The 17,701-nt window shown below is 43.4% G+C and overlaps 1 protein-coding gene and 1 long non-coding RNA gene across 2 annotated transcripts in view; both read right to left on the minus strand.

The window, feature by feature from the left end:
* Positions 1-1,515: 1,515 nt before the first annotated feature.
* Positions 1,516-4,085, minus strand: LOC115797547 (uncharacterized). Its single transcript, XR_004021431.1, has 2 exons — positions 3,861-4,085; positions 1,516-1,916 (listed from the first exon to the last, which is right to left on the minus strand). It is a non-coding gene; the product is annotated as an uncharacterized LOC115797547 (long non-coding RNA).
* Positions 4,086-4,594: 509 nt separating this feature from the next.
* Positions 4,595-17,701, minus strand: part of LOC115797221 (insulin receptor substrate 1-B) — a 51,755-nt gene continuing 38,648 nt past the window's right edge. The window contains exon 4 of the mRNA XM_030753744.1: positions 4,595-5,535. Within this exon, the coding sequence (XP_030609604.1) occupies positions 5,528-5,535 (8 nt within the window). The 3' untranslated portion in view covers positions 4,595-5,527. The remainder of the gene's footprint in view (positions 5,536-17,701) is intronic.

Here is a 17,701-nt window from a genome sequence, read left to right on the forward strand (position 1 = left end):
CAGGTTTGACCCCCAAATTATAGCCCATCTTTTATATACAGTCTTTTTGCTGCGTTGCATTTACCTCGGCAGTTTTTCCCAGCTGGAAATCTGACTCGAGGGGGGTTCCGCTTCAAAAGTCTGACACACAAGTCGAGATATCCGACTTCTGAGTTCAGATGGTACGCAGCATTAGTCTGGGCCCTAGATTTACCTGTTAAAATCCCCTGATTTACAGCAGAAATGTAGCCACAGAACATTTTTGCTATCCACAAGCCAAAATTTCATGTTAAGTAAAATTTTAACTTGGCTCTGAAAAATAAATAAATAAAAGTGCAGAAGCAGGGTTTTAGATTTTAAGGACTCACTTTGTTTAAGATTCATATGAACGAAAGTAAAGGGAACTCGAGCCAAAGAGAACTAAAGTGTCAGAAAAAAACACCAGAGCAGGTTTCAGTATCCTCAGGTGTGGTTTCGCTGCCTTCCTTGTGCCTTAGAGGCTTTGTATTGTCCAAACTAACCTTATTTTTATTCAGTGAGGAAAGTGAGAGTGTGTGCAGGTGCATGCCTTCTCTCTGTGTGTTCTCATTTCTATTAATTCCTGCTGTCAGCCCACAATCACACCTGGGCTGGGCTGAGTCACTTGGCCATCTGTGGATGAAGACGATACAAGATCCCATACGCGTTAACAGTAAGAAGAGGGAGAAGCACGGATTTATCGGGCCGAGGAAAGCTTATTTAATTAACCGGAGTGCTGAGTGAGAGGGTCGCACTGAATGAGACAGAGGGAGGCCTTTGAGCTCGCCCAGCAAACACGGTGTTGGTTAAATTCCCGGTCAGAAGAGTGATTAACTTCACTGGAAAGCATCCAAAAATTGAGTGCAAACGATCTTATCAATGGAAGTGGCGAATGTGACTAAGGCAGTTAAAAAAAAGAAAAGAAAATCAGGCCATTTTCTTTTCCACATAACAGTGTGACATCTGCGCTGTGGTCGCAGCCTCATCGAGTGAGCGTGTGAGTCAAAGAGTGTGAGAAGGGCATGAGCCCGCCTGCGTCTGTGGCATTTCTCGCAGATGTTCACACTTGCTTCAGACAGTAAATTAAAGCGTCTTCCCCTCGGCAGCTCGGTAGCTCTGTTTTTCTGTCACTTTTTTTTTTTTTTTTTACCAAATTATCCCCATTACATCAATCAAAAAAAGCCAGCAGCCAGCTTCAGAAAGAAAAGAAACCACAAGTCTTTTTGTTGTTTGACTTTTTTTTTTCTCCTTTTAGTCAGATTTTATATTTCTTCAAGCAATAGAAGTAAAACTGCCTACATCAATGGCAAATCTCACAATATTCCCATTCAGTACCATCCCTCAGGGGAACAGGAGGAATACATACAATTCAGAACAGCAGCAGCAACAGCAGCAGCACCTTCCTGCACATTTTATAAACACGTCTAAGTCCGCTAACAATGCAACGAGTGAAATCAAACTGTTGAACCCCCTCCCCCGTTTGCCTGAGCTTTCCCCAAAGGAGTTCAGTTCATGATATGTGGATGTGACAATTGAGTAAGTCGCCACAGGCAGCTGAAATTTTGACTGCGGGCAGTTTGACAAGATAAAAATGTTCATTGAGAACATAAAAAAAAAAAAAGAAAAGAAATAATCAGATGCTCACAGCCTTGAGGGGTGGGGGCTCTTTATGGCAGGATGATGATGTCAAGATTGAAAGCAATTCTGTTTGTGCGCTTTTTTTTTTTCTCTAAACTCCAAGTATCATCAAGCATTTGAGTTTTGGCTGAAAACTGCTGAGTTACATTATGAGAACATCTCCAAAATACCATTAGAAACATTTCAGCTCATTACCATGTGTTTGCCTGCGAGTCTGGGGGGGGGGTTGGGGGAAAGCAAACATCTGAGATTCATGCGTTGAGGCTGGTTTTAATTATTCTCTTTTTCCCCCACAATTCTGAATGAGTATCCTCTATCACCAGCAGTTTCCTACCACTCAAAAAAGGAAAAAAAAAAAAAAAAAAGCAACATTGGTGTGCGCTAAACCTTGAAAGTCATGTGACCAGAGGGAAAAAGTTCAGGAACATCCTGAGGCAGGTGGACAAACACACGAGTCCAAATTTGTGGAATTAGACGTTAAGTTTTGTTTTGCTGTTGTTTTAGTGTGGTGGCCTTTTCTTCCTCTTCATGCACTTCTTTTTTTTTTTTAAACCTTCGGTCAGAGTCCTTCACAAATTCAAGGTTAAAGCAAATGCAAGTCTTCCCAATGAGCAGACAGTGAGGTGAGATATGTCACAGCTCCACACCCCCACTGCAAAAGAAAACAACAGCGGGGGATGAAGATGAAAGGTTACATTTTTAACATTTTTTAAAACAAAAACAAAGCAATGTGTCCAGACTTGAGCCCCCCAAGGTCATGAGGTACTATCAGAGAGGAGAACTGATGAGTTTTTTTTTGTCTGTGTGTGTGTGTGTGTGTGTGTGTGTGTGTGTGTGTGTGTGTGTGTGTTTTGGCACTGCAGCGTTGAAGTCCTCCATTACCGGCAAAGAGAAACGACCCAAAACTTCTCGAACTGGAGCCACGGCCATCAGTCATCCTCTGATAGATCACTGCCACGCCGCACAAACAGAACAACTTTTTTCATGAGAACTGTACAGCCAAAAGAGACAAACCAAAATAAAACCAAGACACAAAAATAGTCGGTATACTTTTCTGATAGGATATCTATATTAGTGTTAGCTGCTAAGAGAAGAGACAGGACAGACAGGCACTTAAGTTCTAATGCATAGCAGAGATTAAAGCAAGAGGCGAGGCAGAAAAGAAGGATTCAGGGCCGAAGAACTTGAACCACTTTAAAATGGAAGAAAATGAAAATACCCCTTAAAATGTGAACGAATCAGTTTATTTCATACTGATAACACTGAAGTGAGAACTGATCCCTGCTCAGCTGCTAAAAGCAGCGTTGCTATTGATAGGGCCTCTGTCCTCAGCTGTGTACTGTATGTTATTCAGCATCCTGAGATGAAGGGGATTAAGTGAGACACAAGTGTCTGGAGCCAATAGTACTAATGGGATTGCTTAGCTCTATATGAGGGGGGGGGGTGTGTCTAACCCTGAGTTGTGGTCAGCAGAACAGCGAATTTACGTCCTGGCGCGATGCTAATATGTTAATCTGATCTAGCCGGTTTTAACTAGCTAGCAGGCTACCGTACTCCCTGCTGTAGGTGCCTTTTGTTTCAAGCCTGTGCGCTCAATACTTTCATTTATGGCTCACCGGATAGCGAAAGTAAGCAGTGAAGAAAGTCAGGAGGAGGAGAAATATTTTTAAAGAGTAAAAGCAACACAAAATATTCAACAGTAAGCTAACAGCAGCTACGCTAATAATTCTCACAGTAGAAAGGAAGGCTAGCAGATTGCTAGTACCATTATCATTATTAACGTTAGGCCTCAGTCACACAGGCCTAGAGACCATCTGGCAACCACCGGTCACTAGGGAAAAATGTGTTTTTCCTCAACTGGTTGCAAGTGGTTGCTGGGAGTTGCTGTGAAATCGACTGCTAAAGCCCCATTCATACAGGCTTGGAGATTGGTTGGTGGCCCCAGTGGTAACCAGTGGTTGCTAGGAAAAAATGTAGTATTTAGTGACCGTGAAATTGGTGCAGCACCAAAACCATCCTAGCCATTGCTTTGTTAGCTAGCAATCACTAGAGTAAATCCCACATTTGCCCATAGCTGGCACTAAAGATGGCCAAGCAGTAGTGAAACAGTAAGAAGCGGAATGCAAAGTGGAAATGGAGAACACTGGCCTTCAAAGTTAAACCTTTTGAAACGTGTTGGCTGCAGCAGTTACTTTGAAGGCAAATAGTCTCGGTTTGCATCTCACTTTTTTCCCCCTGTTTTGGTGTAGTACCTTTATTGTGACTGATTTCATCTGGCAAAAGCCAGCAACCTCCAGCAACTATTTGCCAAATGGTTGTGGAATACAGCACCTCTAAGTCTGAGGCCATGGTCCTCAGCCGGAAAAGGGTGGAGTGCCATCTCCGGCTCAGGAACGAGTTCTTGCCTCAAGTGGAGGAGTTTAAGTATCTCGGGGTCTTGTTCACGAGTGATGGGAGAAGGGAACGGGAGATCGACAGGCGGATCGGGGCTGCTTCTGCAGTGATGCGGACGCTGCACCGGTCCGTCGTGGTGAAGAGGGAGCTTAGCGTAAAAGCGAAGCTCTCGATTTACCGGTCGATCTACGTTCCTACCCTCACCTATGGTCACGAGCTTTGGGTAGTGACCGAAAGAATAAGATCGCGAATACAAGCGGCAGAAATGAGTTTCCTTCGAAGGGTGGCTGGCCTCTCCCTTAGAGATAAGGTGAGGAGTGCGGCCATCCGGGAGGGGCTCAGAGTAGAGCCGCTGCTCCTCCACATCGAAAGGAGCCAGTTGAGGTGGCTCGGGCATCTGATTAGGATGCCTCCTGGCCGCCTCCTGGGTGAGGTGTTCCGGGCATGTCCCACCGGGAAGAGGCCCCGTGGTAGACCCAGGACACGCTGGAGAGATTATGTATCTCGGCTGGCCTGGGAACGCCTTGGGGTCCCTCCGGATGAGCTGGAGGAGGTGGCTGGGGAGAGGGAAGCCTGGGCTTCTCTGCTTAGGCTTCTGCCCCCGCGACCCGGCCCCGGATAAGCGGAAGAAAATGGATGGATGGATGGATGGTTGTGGAATACTCATTTTTCCCTAACTAGGCTTGTGTGACTGCGACCTTAGTGAAATTGCTGCGTTCATGTCACATCAGATTTACTGTGCACAATTTTTTTCTGTGTTTCATTTCAGCGTCACAGAACTGTCAATATGTTTTTATTTATTTTATACAACTTAGAAGACTCACATCAGGGAATATGAGCCCAAACATGTGATGTTTTTCAGCCACATATGAGCACCTCTGTAATCATAAACTACACAGTTGCTGTGAACACACAGCAAACCTTTAAATCTTATCCTTTATGACATGAATGCAGTAAAAGCTCACACGAGTGCTCCCCGCTTTTTTTTTTTTTTGTAACTACATTAAAATCAAGCACAAAAAACTAACAACAACAACAAAAAAAAAACACCCCACAAAGCTTCATTGAAGTTCTTTGTAAAATGGCTGCAATCTGAAAATGAGGCACTTTTAGAGCAGATGTGTAATTCTACACATTTTCATTTTCATCAACCGTTACACTCTTTAGGATTAGAACTTTTCCAATTAGAAAAAAAAGAAAAAGAAAACACTGTTCTCCATTTTTGTACCCTTCTCGGACTCGGTTTCACTCAAGGAATGAGAGCAGCAAATAGCTTTTTAAGAATGTCATTTGGCACACGTCCCTGTTGGTTTCCACAACCAACCAGATGAAAGCGAAGAGGAAAGAAAGGGGAAAAAAAAAAAAAAGAAAGTTTTCCATCAGTCTCTGTCAAAGTGCTTGAAGACCGCTTCGGATCCAGCTGCTCTCTTGATGCGATAGGTTGCCACAAAATGAACAGGCGGAGCTTTGTGTTTTCCCCGGGGACGATGCACTGACATCAGCACTCTAGAAGAAAAGCCAGAGGAAAAAAAGGTTTGGTTACAAATTGTATAAACAACACCTCAGATATGGAGAAGAAATAAATATTATGCTATGTAAACAAAGTGTCTCCTTCTTATCTGGTTAATATGTAATGCGAGATATCAGCTCTGGAACATCCTGACCCTAAAACGAACAGATGGAATATACAGTGCGGCTAAACGGGCTAAAAGAAAGACTCAGACAGGAAGCGCGAGATAAAGGGAACAGCAGGGAGGGAGAAAGTGAGGACACCTATGGCTACAGGCAAAAAGTGTGTGTGTGTGAGAGAAAGAGTGAGCCCACACGAGGGAAAACAGAAATCCAGAGACCTTGTTACATTTTTCCGAGCACATGCCCAACATGTGAGCACACAGGTATGTGGGAAAATGTCACTGCGGCAATTATTCAAAATGTCACATCTGAACAGTAGTCGTGGCTGGTTTTTGGATCGTTAGAAAGGATTAGCTGCATAATTCTGCTCCACAGCAGAGACAGCAGCAGAATCACATGGCATCCAAAGCCATCTGTCAGTCTTGGGCCCTCTGTGTGCCGTGTCATGTTAGGTCACTGTGGTCACAGCTTTTGTAGTCAGTCTACAATGATGGCTGCAATGCAGGGGTGAGTTCAAACTGATTTTATACAAGTGGGAGTCTGCAGCCTATATCCATTTACGCCAGTAAATGCTATCTCTGGTGCAAAAGAAACTGATAAGACTGTGGCACATCGGGTGCTGCAGTGGTTAGCACCGTTGCCTCGTATCAGGAAGGTTCATGGTTTGAATCCCTGGGTTGGTTTGGGCCTTTCTGTGTGTAGTTTTTATGTTCTCCCAACCCCTGCTGGGGTTTTCACAGTCCAGATACTTAAAGGCTACGTTAACTGGTGAACTGGCTGTGAATGTGAGGTAGAGAAAGTGCTTCAAGTGTATAGACTGAAGATGTACTGTGTGAGTATATGGTTAAAATGTTATGTGTAGTTTAAATGTAAGTACATTACATTTGAAATTATTATTTATTAATATATATATTTACATCATTCAAATAACCACTAAAGCTGCGCCCACACTGGCAGCGACATGACGCCCGGAGGACGCCAAAAGTGATTTTGATATTAGGCAACTTCAAACGACTCCGGACGAAATAACCTCTGGTGACAGGAAGTGGGCGGGACCAGAGATAAATGTTTCTCAATTCCCAAGAGCGCAACTGAAGCGGCCACCAATGAGAGTGAAGAACACCGCTGATTGACATACGACCTGGTAAATTCATTAGAAGGTTAGCTAGGCAACTGGAGCCTGCCGTAAGCGTCAAAGCGTCGAGCTTCTGGTACGTACGCAGCTCAGCGGTACCAATGCTGTTCTCACAGGCAAGGGCGTAACTTTGGGTCCAACATTGGGGGGGTTAAGCTCTCTGCCCATTTATTTATTTATTAAATCATTTACTTTTCTAAAAGGATTCAGGAGATTTTGGGTTAACCGTATTAAAAAATACATTGTAATGCTTTTACTGTGTATTTATTTAACTTTCTTTGTATTTACTCTGCACCTTCAACAATTAAGAAAAGGCTTACATTTTTCACATTTCTTCCAGCAGTAACAAATATTTTACACTTTTAGAATCTATTATATGACACACCTAAATTTCTCAATTTTCCAAATGTATGTATTTACCTGGCGCACTATAATTTGGCTAGGAGAAATTACAACACAATTCCACAAGTATAGCCATTAGTAATTAAACAAGAGCAGACTAAAACCCTTCATGTCATTTTCAGCAATTATGCTTAAATGTACATATATGACATTGTAAATTTTGAAATCAGGTCAAAATTACCTAAAGACAGCAAGAGAGCTGCAGCTGTAGACTTAATTTATATAAGACTGTGGTAGCTTCAAAGCATTCATTTACAAGGGGGTGTTGTCGACCAACAATGAAAAATTGTTGGTTGTCCGCTTTTTGTCCTCTTTTCATTTTTTCGAACTACACTCACTCCGGGGAGAGGGGGGGGGTTACATTACTAAATGATTAAACATGCTAGTATTTTACCCAAAATTGATAATGAATAAAGAAAATTAACATGTTATTTGTGTAAGATGTTTTTTTTGTAAATCAAAAAGATGTGCCTATATTGGGAGGGGGGGTTATAGTGATTGGATCAGATTATTGGGGGTGGGGGAGTCATAACCCCCCATCCCCCCCGGAAATTACGCGCATGCTCACAGGTGATCTCTCATAATGTAGCCATACAGTGTGTTTCATTTAAAGTCATTGAAGAATTTCTGGGTTCCCAACGGGAATTTTCAATTGGAACGCTCCCTCAAGTCGCTCTTCTTCCGCCCCGCCAACCCTGATTATTTTTGAGCGCAAAAAACAAAACAAACAAGCCCTGTGCTGTATTGCTAGTGGTTCATAAATGAGTCTACGAAGCTAAGGAGCAAAACAAATCCTGGTTTTCCTTGCTTTTCCAGCTTTACTACTGAAGCACGCTCAATTTGGGGAGTGATGTCAAAGACAGCGTCCTCAGTCGGTCCACGGAGCAGCACCCTGTGATCACCATGATCTCCAAAAGAGCTCAGCAGTGAGGATCCTTAAGTGAAAATCCCATTCCATATTCTCCATGAGGATTTGGATTATGAACCACAATGTTGTGAACATACAAAGCAGACCAACTACAAGCTATGACACTGTGAAATGAACACAAACTACAACATATATTCAAAACTATTATTATAAAATCTACGATAATGAAAAGGAAGTTGTTTGCTGTAGTATCTGGGACTTGCAACGCATTACAGGATGAACAGTTCCTTCACTGTTAAAAGTAATTATGTACACAGTCTTTTTGTTTACCCTTGTTTGTTTTATCCAGATCAAATCTTTTTATGGTCATGAGTCACCTTGTAGCCGGTTGGCTCGATTCAAGGCTTAAAGCTCTTTATATAAAGAAACATCAATGGAGAAAATGGACCAACCAGTCAGACTGTGGGATGAAAAGAAGCAGAAAACACCGGCTGACTCAACAGTGTGCAGTCTGACAGGCCTCAGGACTGATGTTGTACAATCTGACACAGATTGCATTAGACAGATAACTCGGATTGACATGCAATTATACCTTCAAGACTGCAGTTTTTCTCTAGTGTGTGTGTGGACCTCTAAGCCAGATGTCAGGTTGTTGCACTGTAATCCCTGAATACAGGATGGCTGCTTTAAAAGGTCTTGCGTGTTGTAAATAAAGAATGATCGCAAAATGCAAAACACAGCTTCTGCACCTTGTACTGGAAACACAATTATGCCGACCATAAAGGTTAGTAAGTGCCCTCTAAAGTGGTTCAGTCAAACGAGGTGACTCACACTAAAGGCACTCAGGCCACTGTGTGCCAAAATAACCAAAGCACGAAGCTAGTAAAGAGAACGGGCTCAGAGAGAGTTCCCCGTCTTGTTTCCAAAAAAAAAAAATAAATACATTAAAAAAAAAAAACATTCCCAGTATTGCTTGAGTCTCTAATTGGAATTGAGGGTGCTCTGTATTTACGCCCCTCCCTCTCTCGCCCAGTTTGTCTTCTTCCTGGTGCAGTGAGCTATATTTAGTGCGCCTCAGCACAGACGGTGCCCGCCAGCCGGCCAAGCCGTGACTGCCTAAATCAGAGCGGAGCAGCTCGGGAAAAGCAAAAAAAAAAAAAAAAAAAACAGCAACAAAACTGAGCCATGCAGCGTAAGGAAGAATCCAGAGGAGGTGGCTGCTGCTCTGCCATGGATACGCGCACGCAAACTGCTATAATTGCGTGGATGACATTCACTTAATAACGACCTTTCCTCAGCACAGACACGGCAAATTATACAGGAAAAAATGGGAAACAGCTGTCTACACATACAGCCTCTTATATGCGGCTACATGGGAAGTGTTTCCTTCCCTGGTGGCACTAATCAGATATCTTATTTTCCCCAGGCTGGCCCATCCGTCGGCCTGGACCTCCCTTGGCGTTCTGTTAATCGATCTCATCCGCTTCCTTGCATCGTTTCTCCATCTGTTGGCTTATCGATATTATAATGACCACAGTAGCGATTGTGTGAGTGCGTGTGTGTGTCTCTTTCCCCCTTTTCTCTCCCAGACTGTTTAAATCAAGAGGTTATACAAGGCTATCTGCCTCCAGAGTACATGTCTAGCCAATAACTGGTCTCTAGCCGCCTGTGTGTGTGTGTGTGTGTGTGTGTGTGTGTGTGTGTGTGTGTGTGTGTGTAATTAGGAGAGTCTGGGTCAACGTGATGTCTCAATCGAGGGCTGCCTAAAATTGAAAGCCACCCTGTTCTCCTGTCGTAAATCGAGTGTGTCAGTCTGTCATTTTTGTGCCGCCCAGGCTCCCACAAGACACGGGGCTGCTCCAAGCAACGTGATGTGAGTCACTGAGTCCACCGGTCAGTTGGTTTGGTTTAAATCATATTTTATGTTAAAGGAAATTGGCCAGACCCACACCAGAGGTATTAAGATGCCATCATGTGTTTGCAATCAATGGAAAGAGATGCTGGATGAAAAACAAACTGTACAAAACTGGAAAAACAACCAAAGGAGAACAAAACAAAAGCAGTAATATTGGATATCAGTGGATGAAAGTCTTCATGGGGGCAAAAAGCATGTGCAGTGGTAGGATCTTTCGAACATCGCATAAGAAAAGCCGACTGAAAATCACCAGAAACCGCCATCGTTTATCGCTGCATCTCATCAGCCTCAGGGCAGAAAATGTGCCAGTTTGCTCATACTGCGTGCCTCCAGCATGCTGCGACATCTTTGTGCAAGATAGCAAATTCCTTCCACCTCCAAAAGTAGCCAAGTAGCCACGACCTTTGACCTACACATTACGGGGAGCCAAGAATATTCTTCTGGAGATCATTAGAGAATTTGAAAATGAGAAAAATCTCATGCAAGTTTTTTTTTTTTTTCCACAATGGCTGCAATTTTTCAAGCCAGCGACTTGAGCTCTTGAAATCCTTCTGCACTGTTATTATACTTGATTCTAATAAATCATCTATCCTGCAGGCAGGCGAGCGGCTAAGAGGAGAAACGGAGCAACATGAGCCGGGATCCAGCGTCAAAGACAGCTGCATATAGACGGATAGACGAAAACTGGCAGGCTGAAGCAGCAGGACAGCTCCTGTGTCACCTCATTTTATTTCTTCCACCGACGCCATAAAGTCTGTCAGTTATAAGGATTTAATGTTTGAACTCTGACCACGGTTTCTGATTTCACCGTACTTATTTGTTAGTCATGAATCTGGCATACGTGTGGGTGACAGTTTGGTAAAAGTAATACTCCACCCCAAATCGTCCTTGCGAGTATCTAACACTCGGCTCACGGGGGCTTCAGAGGTGGTTGTGAAAAAGAAAATCTGAAAATTGCTTCTTCATGGTGGGTGGCAACTGCAGTCAGCTCATCGTGCCCTATTTCAGACTTCTGCGAGAAGAATTGTGTTACCATCTTAAGTATCCAATGCAAGCGTGCTGTGGTCATTTTTGCACAGAAAAGAACAAACCAAATGTGGTACGGAAGACCAAAACCGCCCAAATCAAAAATAAATAAAAATGAAAAAGAAAAAAAAAAAAAAAAAAAAAAAGAAAGAAATGTGGAAAACAATACAGAAACAAAAGGTTTGGGGTTAAGCAGCTGAAATTTCTTATCCATGTCACATATAAGCACCAGGCTAAGTGTTTATAACATGTATTAAAGCACTGTATCATTTTCATTTTACCACAGTGACATGATTTATATCCACAAAACATTATACAGCAATACTGTAGCGCGGGCACACACAACTTAATAACATAGATACAATAAATGAATAAACATTCATGATTTGAAATAATAAATGAATAAATAAAATGAAAGATGAAATTAAAAAATAAATAGAAACAGGAGAAGCAAATACATGGAGTAAGGGCAAACTTTCCCCCAGAAAATAACTCCTTTGTTTGAAGTCAACATGTGCAAAGGCAGAAGTGTTAAAACCTGCTCCAAACAGCCGCATTTCAGGAGTCGAGACATGACAACTGTTCAAACTGAGGACGGTTTAGTGGCAGAAATAGCTGTTAAACATGAACAAGTAGTTCAAACACTACATTACAGTGTGTGGATTTAAAGCCACGCTAACTACAGGAAGACATGTGCAAAGCCTCTTTCTGAGTCTACAGGAAACATATGAGATTGAGATTGCTGTTGAGTGTTCACGCCGGCTTTTGACTGTAAATGATACTGTCTCAAAGAATCCACTGAGCCACTGCCAACAATCACAAAACTGGGAGAAGAAATTTGTAGAAAGTTAGAAGGCAAAAAAACATTTCTTTATTTCCTGGATTTTACGCCCAGTACAGATCTAAAACTCGTCCCCACTGGACTCAATAGGCTTCATGAACTTAGAAAAGGCAAATCAAACAAGGTAGGACAATAATCACCGCGCACACTGATAGAGGTGGAGAGGTTGTGTTTTCAGTCTGTTCAATAAAAAAAATTTCTGGAGTTATTGGGGGTGGTGCAAGGAACAATGTATTAAATTTTGGTGGTGATCTGGATCATGATCTATAAAATTTGGGGTGGGTGAGGTATGCACTCCACTGAGTGCCCCTCACACTCATTGTCATCAGTAGGCCGCTACATTAAAATGCTCTCTGTATTGTGGATATTGGACCTTTAGGAGTGGTCCTGGCTTTCTGGTGCATCCCATGACTACCCGACTATACTGGGATATTGAGATCCGTGTTTGTGAAGTTGATGCGGGGGAATCTGTTGCAGTGTATCGTGGGGGTGGGGGGTTGTACTTTAAGGCGTCAAAGCAACATCCGCATTAACCAGTTTTAATGTTGTGGCTGACAGATTTACAGCAAAAAAAAAGTTACATTTTCTACATTTGCTGCTGTATACAAACAGAGGCGTTTCTAGGAAAAAGGTCTTCTGGGACGCAGACGGCCGCGTGTGTTCACAGGAACACGAGGAGCGATTGTTTGGGATCATCACACGATGCTCGAGGATGAGCACCTCCACACGATGCTGCCGGCGTGGCTGTGCATGCAGTGCAGGACGGGCACGTGGCCACTTTAAAACTAATGAAAATTAAGGTGCTGAGCAAACATCAGGATCATTGAACACCCAGTCAAAGCTTTTTATCACCTCAAAACATCCCCTTTATCCACACCGTGAATGCACAACATTTCCCTTTTATGCTCAGCTATAAATTTCCATACATTACGCCACGCAGCTGACAGCGGAGAGCAGACCGCGTGGTGCTGAAAGACAAGTTGATGTGTGCGCTTATTACATTTTCACGCCTACCGCTTCTTTAACTCTGCCGCCGTCAATCACGCTTCCAGCAGCTACAGCAGCCATGCAACAAGCTATTTAACCAGGTATGTACACGTGTTATGTATATATACATAACATATGTGTCCAGTGGTGTAAAGTTGCAAGGATTACATGGGAAATAACACCAAACACATGCAAAACACACACAGAGGTGACGACGAGAGTGCAAAAGGCTTCAAAAAGTTAAATGCTTATTATTCGTGTCTGTATTCGGAGGGGTTTATTGACCCGATTGTGTAATTCAAGTAAGGAGGCTCCAGAGAGTTTCCATTATGGAGCAGCACAGTGGGAAAGCCTGAGTGGGCGTGTTACAGCAGAGGAATGTGTGGGGACAGGAAGAGACGGACAGGGACAGAGCAGCACTGCAGAGTCAGGGGGAGAGGAACATCCACTGTCCCCGTGTGCCCATCGGAGTATTTTTAGCTCATCCTTGAACAATATCCGAACAAGTAGTTTGTTACACTGCCAGGAAAACATGCCGGCCTTTACGTACTACAGCTTTCTTATGATCCAACAAATATTCTGGGGGAGAAAAAAAAAAAATTGTGTATTTCATCACACCTTCGTTATTTCAACTGCTGCTTCTTTGCGCCTCAGACAAATACAATCATCAGCTTCTGAGCTCAGCGCTCAGGCTCAGGATCCAAAATCTCTCTTAAAATAATGGCCCAAGTCATTTTTTCAACGAAAGTTTTATTTTTGCTTAAATCATCATATTTTCTGTGTTTGGTTCAGTTTTTTTTTTTTTTGTCTTGAAAAAAAACAAAACAAAAACAACTTAGGCCATTATTTTAAGCTGGTGACGACTTGTTGCCTGAATGATTCTGAATTTTAAGATCTCACTTTTGACCTTTAAAGCTCGTCATAGCCTCTGCCCCCGGTGTAGGATCTCTATGATCTTTTTAGTCGCACAGAAGCCTGTGTGTAGCCTGAAGCAAGGTGCAGCATTGACGGTCCAGAAACTATGGAAGGAGATGCCTGAGGAAATCAGGTCAGCAGAGTCAGCATCTGCAGCCCGAACACCTCAGTGAGGCTACTCGAGCCTCTGTTTCACAGGGGTGGCTTAAACCTTTTCATAGACCAATCAGAAGAGAAAAAAAAAGCACTGTGTAAAGAAGTAAAAGCTGATTACTTTCTGGCTGCTTTCGTCCTGATCTAAATGCTTGAGGCTGTCCGCTCAAAGTGGTCCTCTGCATTAAGGCCAATGTTAATAAAGTATTGAAGAATTAAGAGAAATACAATAGCAGCAACTTCTACAGTGAATGGACGAGCGCCAAAGAGGTAAAAGAGCCATTAAGGAAGATGAATGTTTCACGTATTCATCACTTTTTCAATTTTTAAAAATCATCACTCTGATTAAATGTAACTTGCAGTTTGTATCTGTATGCATGCACCAGCTAAAATGGTTCCCAATCTGCAGAGGAACAAAGACAATTACTAAAAACAGGATACCTCTGATTAAGCTTCTCCAATTTTAGTTTGCTCCACTATTTCTCCATCCATCCATCCATCCGTTCATCCATCCATCCGTCCGTCCCAGGGTCACAGTGGGTCTATCCCAGCAATCACAGCTAGAAAGGTGGGGGTACACCCTGGACAGAGCGCCAGTCTGTTGCCAACCATTCACGCTCACCTACGGCCACCTTTACCCAACCAGTGAGCCCAGCCTGCACTGCCTATGCAGCAGACCTGCAGGGTGGGACTCCACACAGAAAGGCCCCAGCCGGCTGCTGGATTCAAACCCAGGACCTTCTTTCTGTGAAGCGACAGTGCTAACCACAGCCCCACTTTTTCTCTGTTTCAAGTCTTTTTCATTAAGAAAGCCTGCCTCTAAAGATGTCATCTTGAACTCTGAGCAACTGCAAAGAGAAAAAAAGCTGCTGCCTTACTTTTTATATCCATGTGGTTTAGCCATAAATAGGACCTGTCATCAAAGATAGCAATTAGGCTTTTTTATTGCAACAGCAAACTTGTCTGGGCCTGTACAAGCTGCTTCTTAACCTTTGACCAACTTGTAAAAGATAAAATGTCCATTAATTTTTCCAAACGGCTCATGCTGCAAACATCAGTGTGTTGTAACCAGATGATCCCACTGCAGGTCCAAAAGTCAGATTCACCTCAGGGGATGAAAAGAGTTTTCTGAGTTTTGGAGTAAGCTATTTAAAAGCAGTCATTGCCGAGAAAGCTGAACCCGGGCTGAGAATAAACTTCTTTCAGTTCCTCTAAATGCAGCGTGTAAATTGTGCAACAGAAACTGGCAACCGTAGTGAAATCTGACATGGGACGTCCAGTCCCTGGACAGTGCGGGCACAGCTAAAGCCAACGGGACCAAAGGGTTTTTGTGAGCGTTATCTCATTCATTCTCACAGACACACACAGCCACTGTCTGCTGATTCAGACCAGCGATTTCTCTCCGGCTTTGTGTCGTGCCGCTCCGCCAGTTCTGCCACTTTCTGCTAATGCCGCCTGGCCCCACTGAGCGTTGACAGGCAAACACACACACACACGGTGGTGGCATCCTGAGCGAACTGATATACTGACTGATAGCATAAGCAGGTGGGGGGGGTCCCTCTCTTCTGAGTGAGGCTTTTCCCCGAATGCCAGCAGACGGCTCTCTGATGCGGACGCACAAACAAAGTGAAACACAAGAAGCTGTTGCACCATCTTAAAGAGAAGCTGCCGCGCTGTGGAGCTGCTGTTGACACATGTGTGTCTTTTCTTGCTTCACTATGTCGAAACGGCAAAATTCAGCCAGCACGGTTGCTTTGTTTCGCACATGAGTGAATTCAGCGAGAGACGTCTTTATTAGTCTTCAAGTCAATCACCGCCAACACCACTCTGTACCTAGAAATTCACAATTAATGCTGACGACAGCTGACAGTTATTGTTGAGCCAAAACTGCCACAATCAAGAAGAGATAAATCTCTAAATCTCGACATTCATTTGTACTGATGTTGGGACACGTTTCCACAGCCCACATCTGCATTCTAAAGCAGATGTGTAGGGAAACAGAAAAAGCAAAAAGAAAATAATAAACAAATACACTTGCCAGCCACTTTATTAGGTACACCTTGCTAGTACGGGGTTACACCCCTGCACATCCAGGATGTTAATCTCCCATTCTGCTACATCCCAAAGGTTGAGTGACTGTGGAGGTCATTTGAGTGCAGTGAACTCACTGTCATGTTCAATGAACCAATTTGAGATCATCTGAGTTTTGTGACACTGTGTGTTATCCTGCTGGAAGCAGCCATCAGAAGATGGGGTACACTGTGGTGAAACTCAAGTGGGCCGTATTGCTTAAATAAAACTAAAGTGGTACTAAAAAGCCCAAAGTGTGCCAAGAAAATATCCAAACACCATCACACCACCACCAGGCTGAACCTGCTGATACAAGGCAGGATGGATCCATGCTTCCATGTTGTTTACTCCAAATTCTGACCCCACCAACTGATCAGGGATCATTTCTCCGACCTTCTGTTGTCCAGTTTTGATGAGCCTGTGTGAATTGTAGCCTCGGTTTCCTTTTCTCAGCTGGAGTTGCACCCGGCGTGGTCTTCTGCTGCAGCAGCCCGTGATATTTGAACACATTCACCCATGAATGCAAGTTAATTGTTTTGGTTTTCCATTCTGCAACTTAATGCTTCCTAATAAGTTAGCCATATCAGCTCAGGTGTGGTGTTTATAAAATGTTCCACCCCCCCTGAGAAATTCACTGCAGTTGGCTTGGAGTCATTATTAATTTTGAAAATGATGTAAATCAAAAATGACCCCTATAAATTTGAAAGAAAAAAAAAAAACCCCACAAAAAACAAGTGTCAGATGACTCCAAATTAAAAATTCGATCCCCCGGTGCCGTTACAGTCAGTTCTTCTATATGTCTTCATCACCCGATGAAGAGGAGGAGTGTTTTGCAGTGACAGAGGTCCCAGAGAAGAACTCATAAACCTTTGGATCATTAAAACGACAAAAAGGGGCTGACAGTGTGGAATCTGGAGTGCATTTGGAAATCACGTCCCGTGTGTTCAGAGAACGATGCCAGTCTCTGCTTCACAGTGCGTCCGTGTGTGTGTGTGTGTGTGTGTGTGTGTGTGTGCACGTGACAGCTCCTGGTCGCTGCGCCACTCTGATGATGAATTGTGTAATTATTAATAGAGATGCCTCTGCTGTTTCGTACGGCAACAGCCCCCGACAGTTTTAAGTTACTTCATGCAACTTTATTGAGAGAATGCAGCTCTGTGCGACTGCATATGTGTGTGTGTGTGTGTGTGTGTGTGTGTGCGTGCATGTGCAAAAACCAAAGACGAGTGTGACTGAATGTGCAGGGATACACATGTGAGTGTAGGTGTGGATCAGAGTCTGTGTGTGTGTGTGTGTGTGTGTGTGTGTGTGTGTGTGTGTGTGTGTGTGTGTGTGTGTGTGTGTGTGTGTGACGGTGGGTACACAGCAGACTTGGCCAGCATGCACAGCAAATATTTACCTAAGAACCTTCTGGACTGTCTGCTACTGAGACTTCTTGTCTTCTCCTCATCTTCACAGGAGGAAACGTTTTTGTAAAAGTATCCTCTCCTTCCGCGCTACACCTCCATTATAGTTTGAACCACCCCCTCAACATAAGCTACACTCATCCTGAGGCCTGCCTTGCACTTGCTAACACAGGAAAGGAGATCAGAACAGAGTTAAAAGGACTAATATTCAACAGCTGACCAGAAACTTGAAATTTATGTTCCTCTGTGTCTGCTGGATGTGTAAATAAGCCACCGCTTGCTGACAAATTAGCCCTAAAAAAATTATAAAGCGATATTATGT

The sequence above is a fragment of the Archocentrus centrarchus genome, chromosome 18 (assembly GCF_007364275.1).
Source record: "Archocentrus centrarchus isolate MPI-CPG fArcCen1 chromosome 18, fArcCen1, whole genome shotgun sequence".
Lineage (NCBI taxonomy): Eukaryota > Metazoa > Chordata > Actinopteri > Cichliformes > Cichlidae > Archocentrus > Archocentrus centrarchus.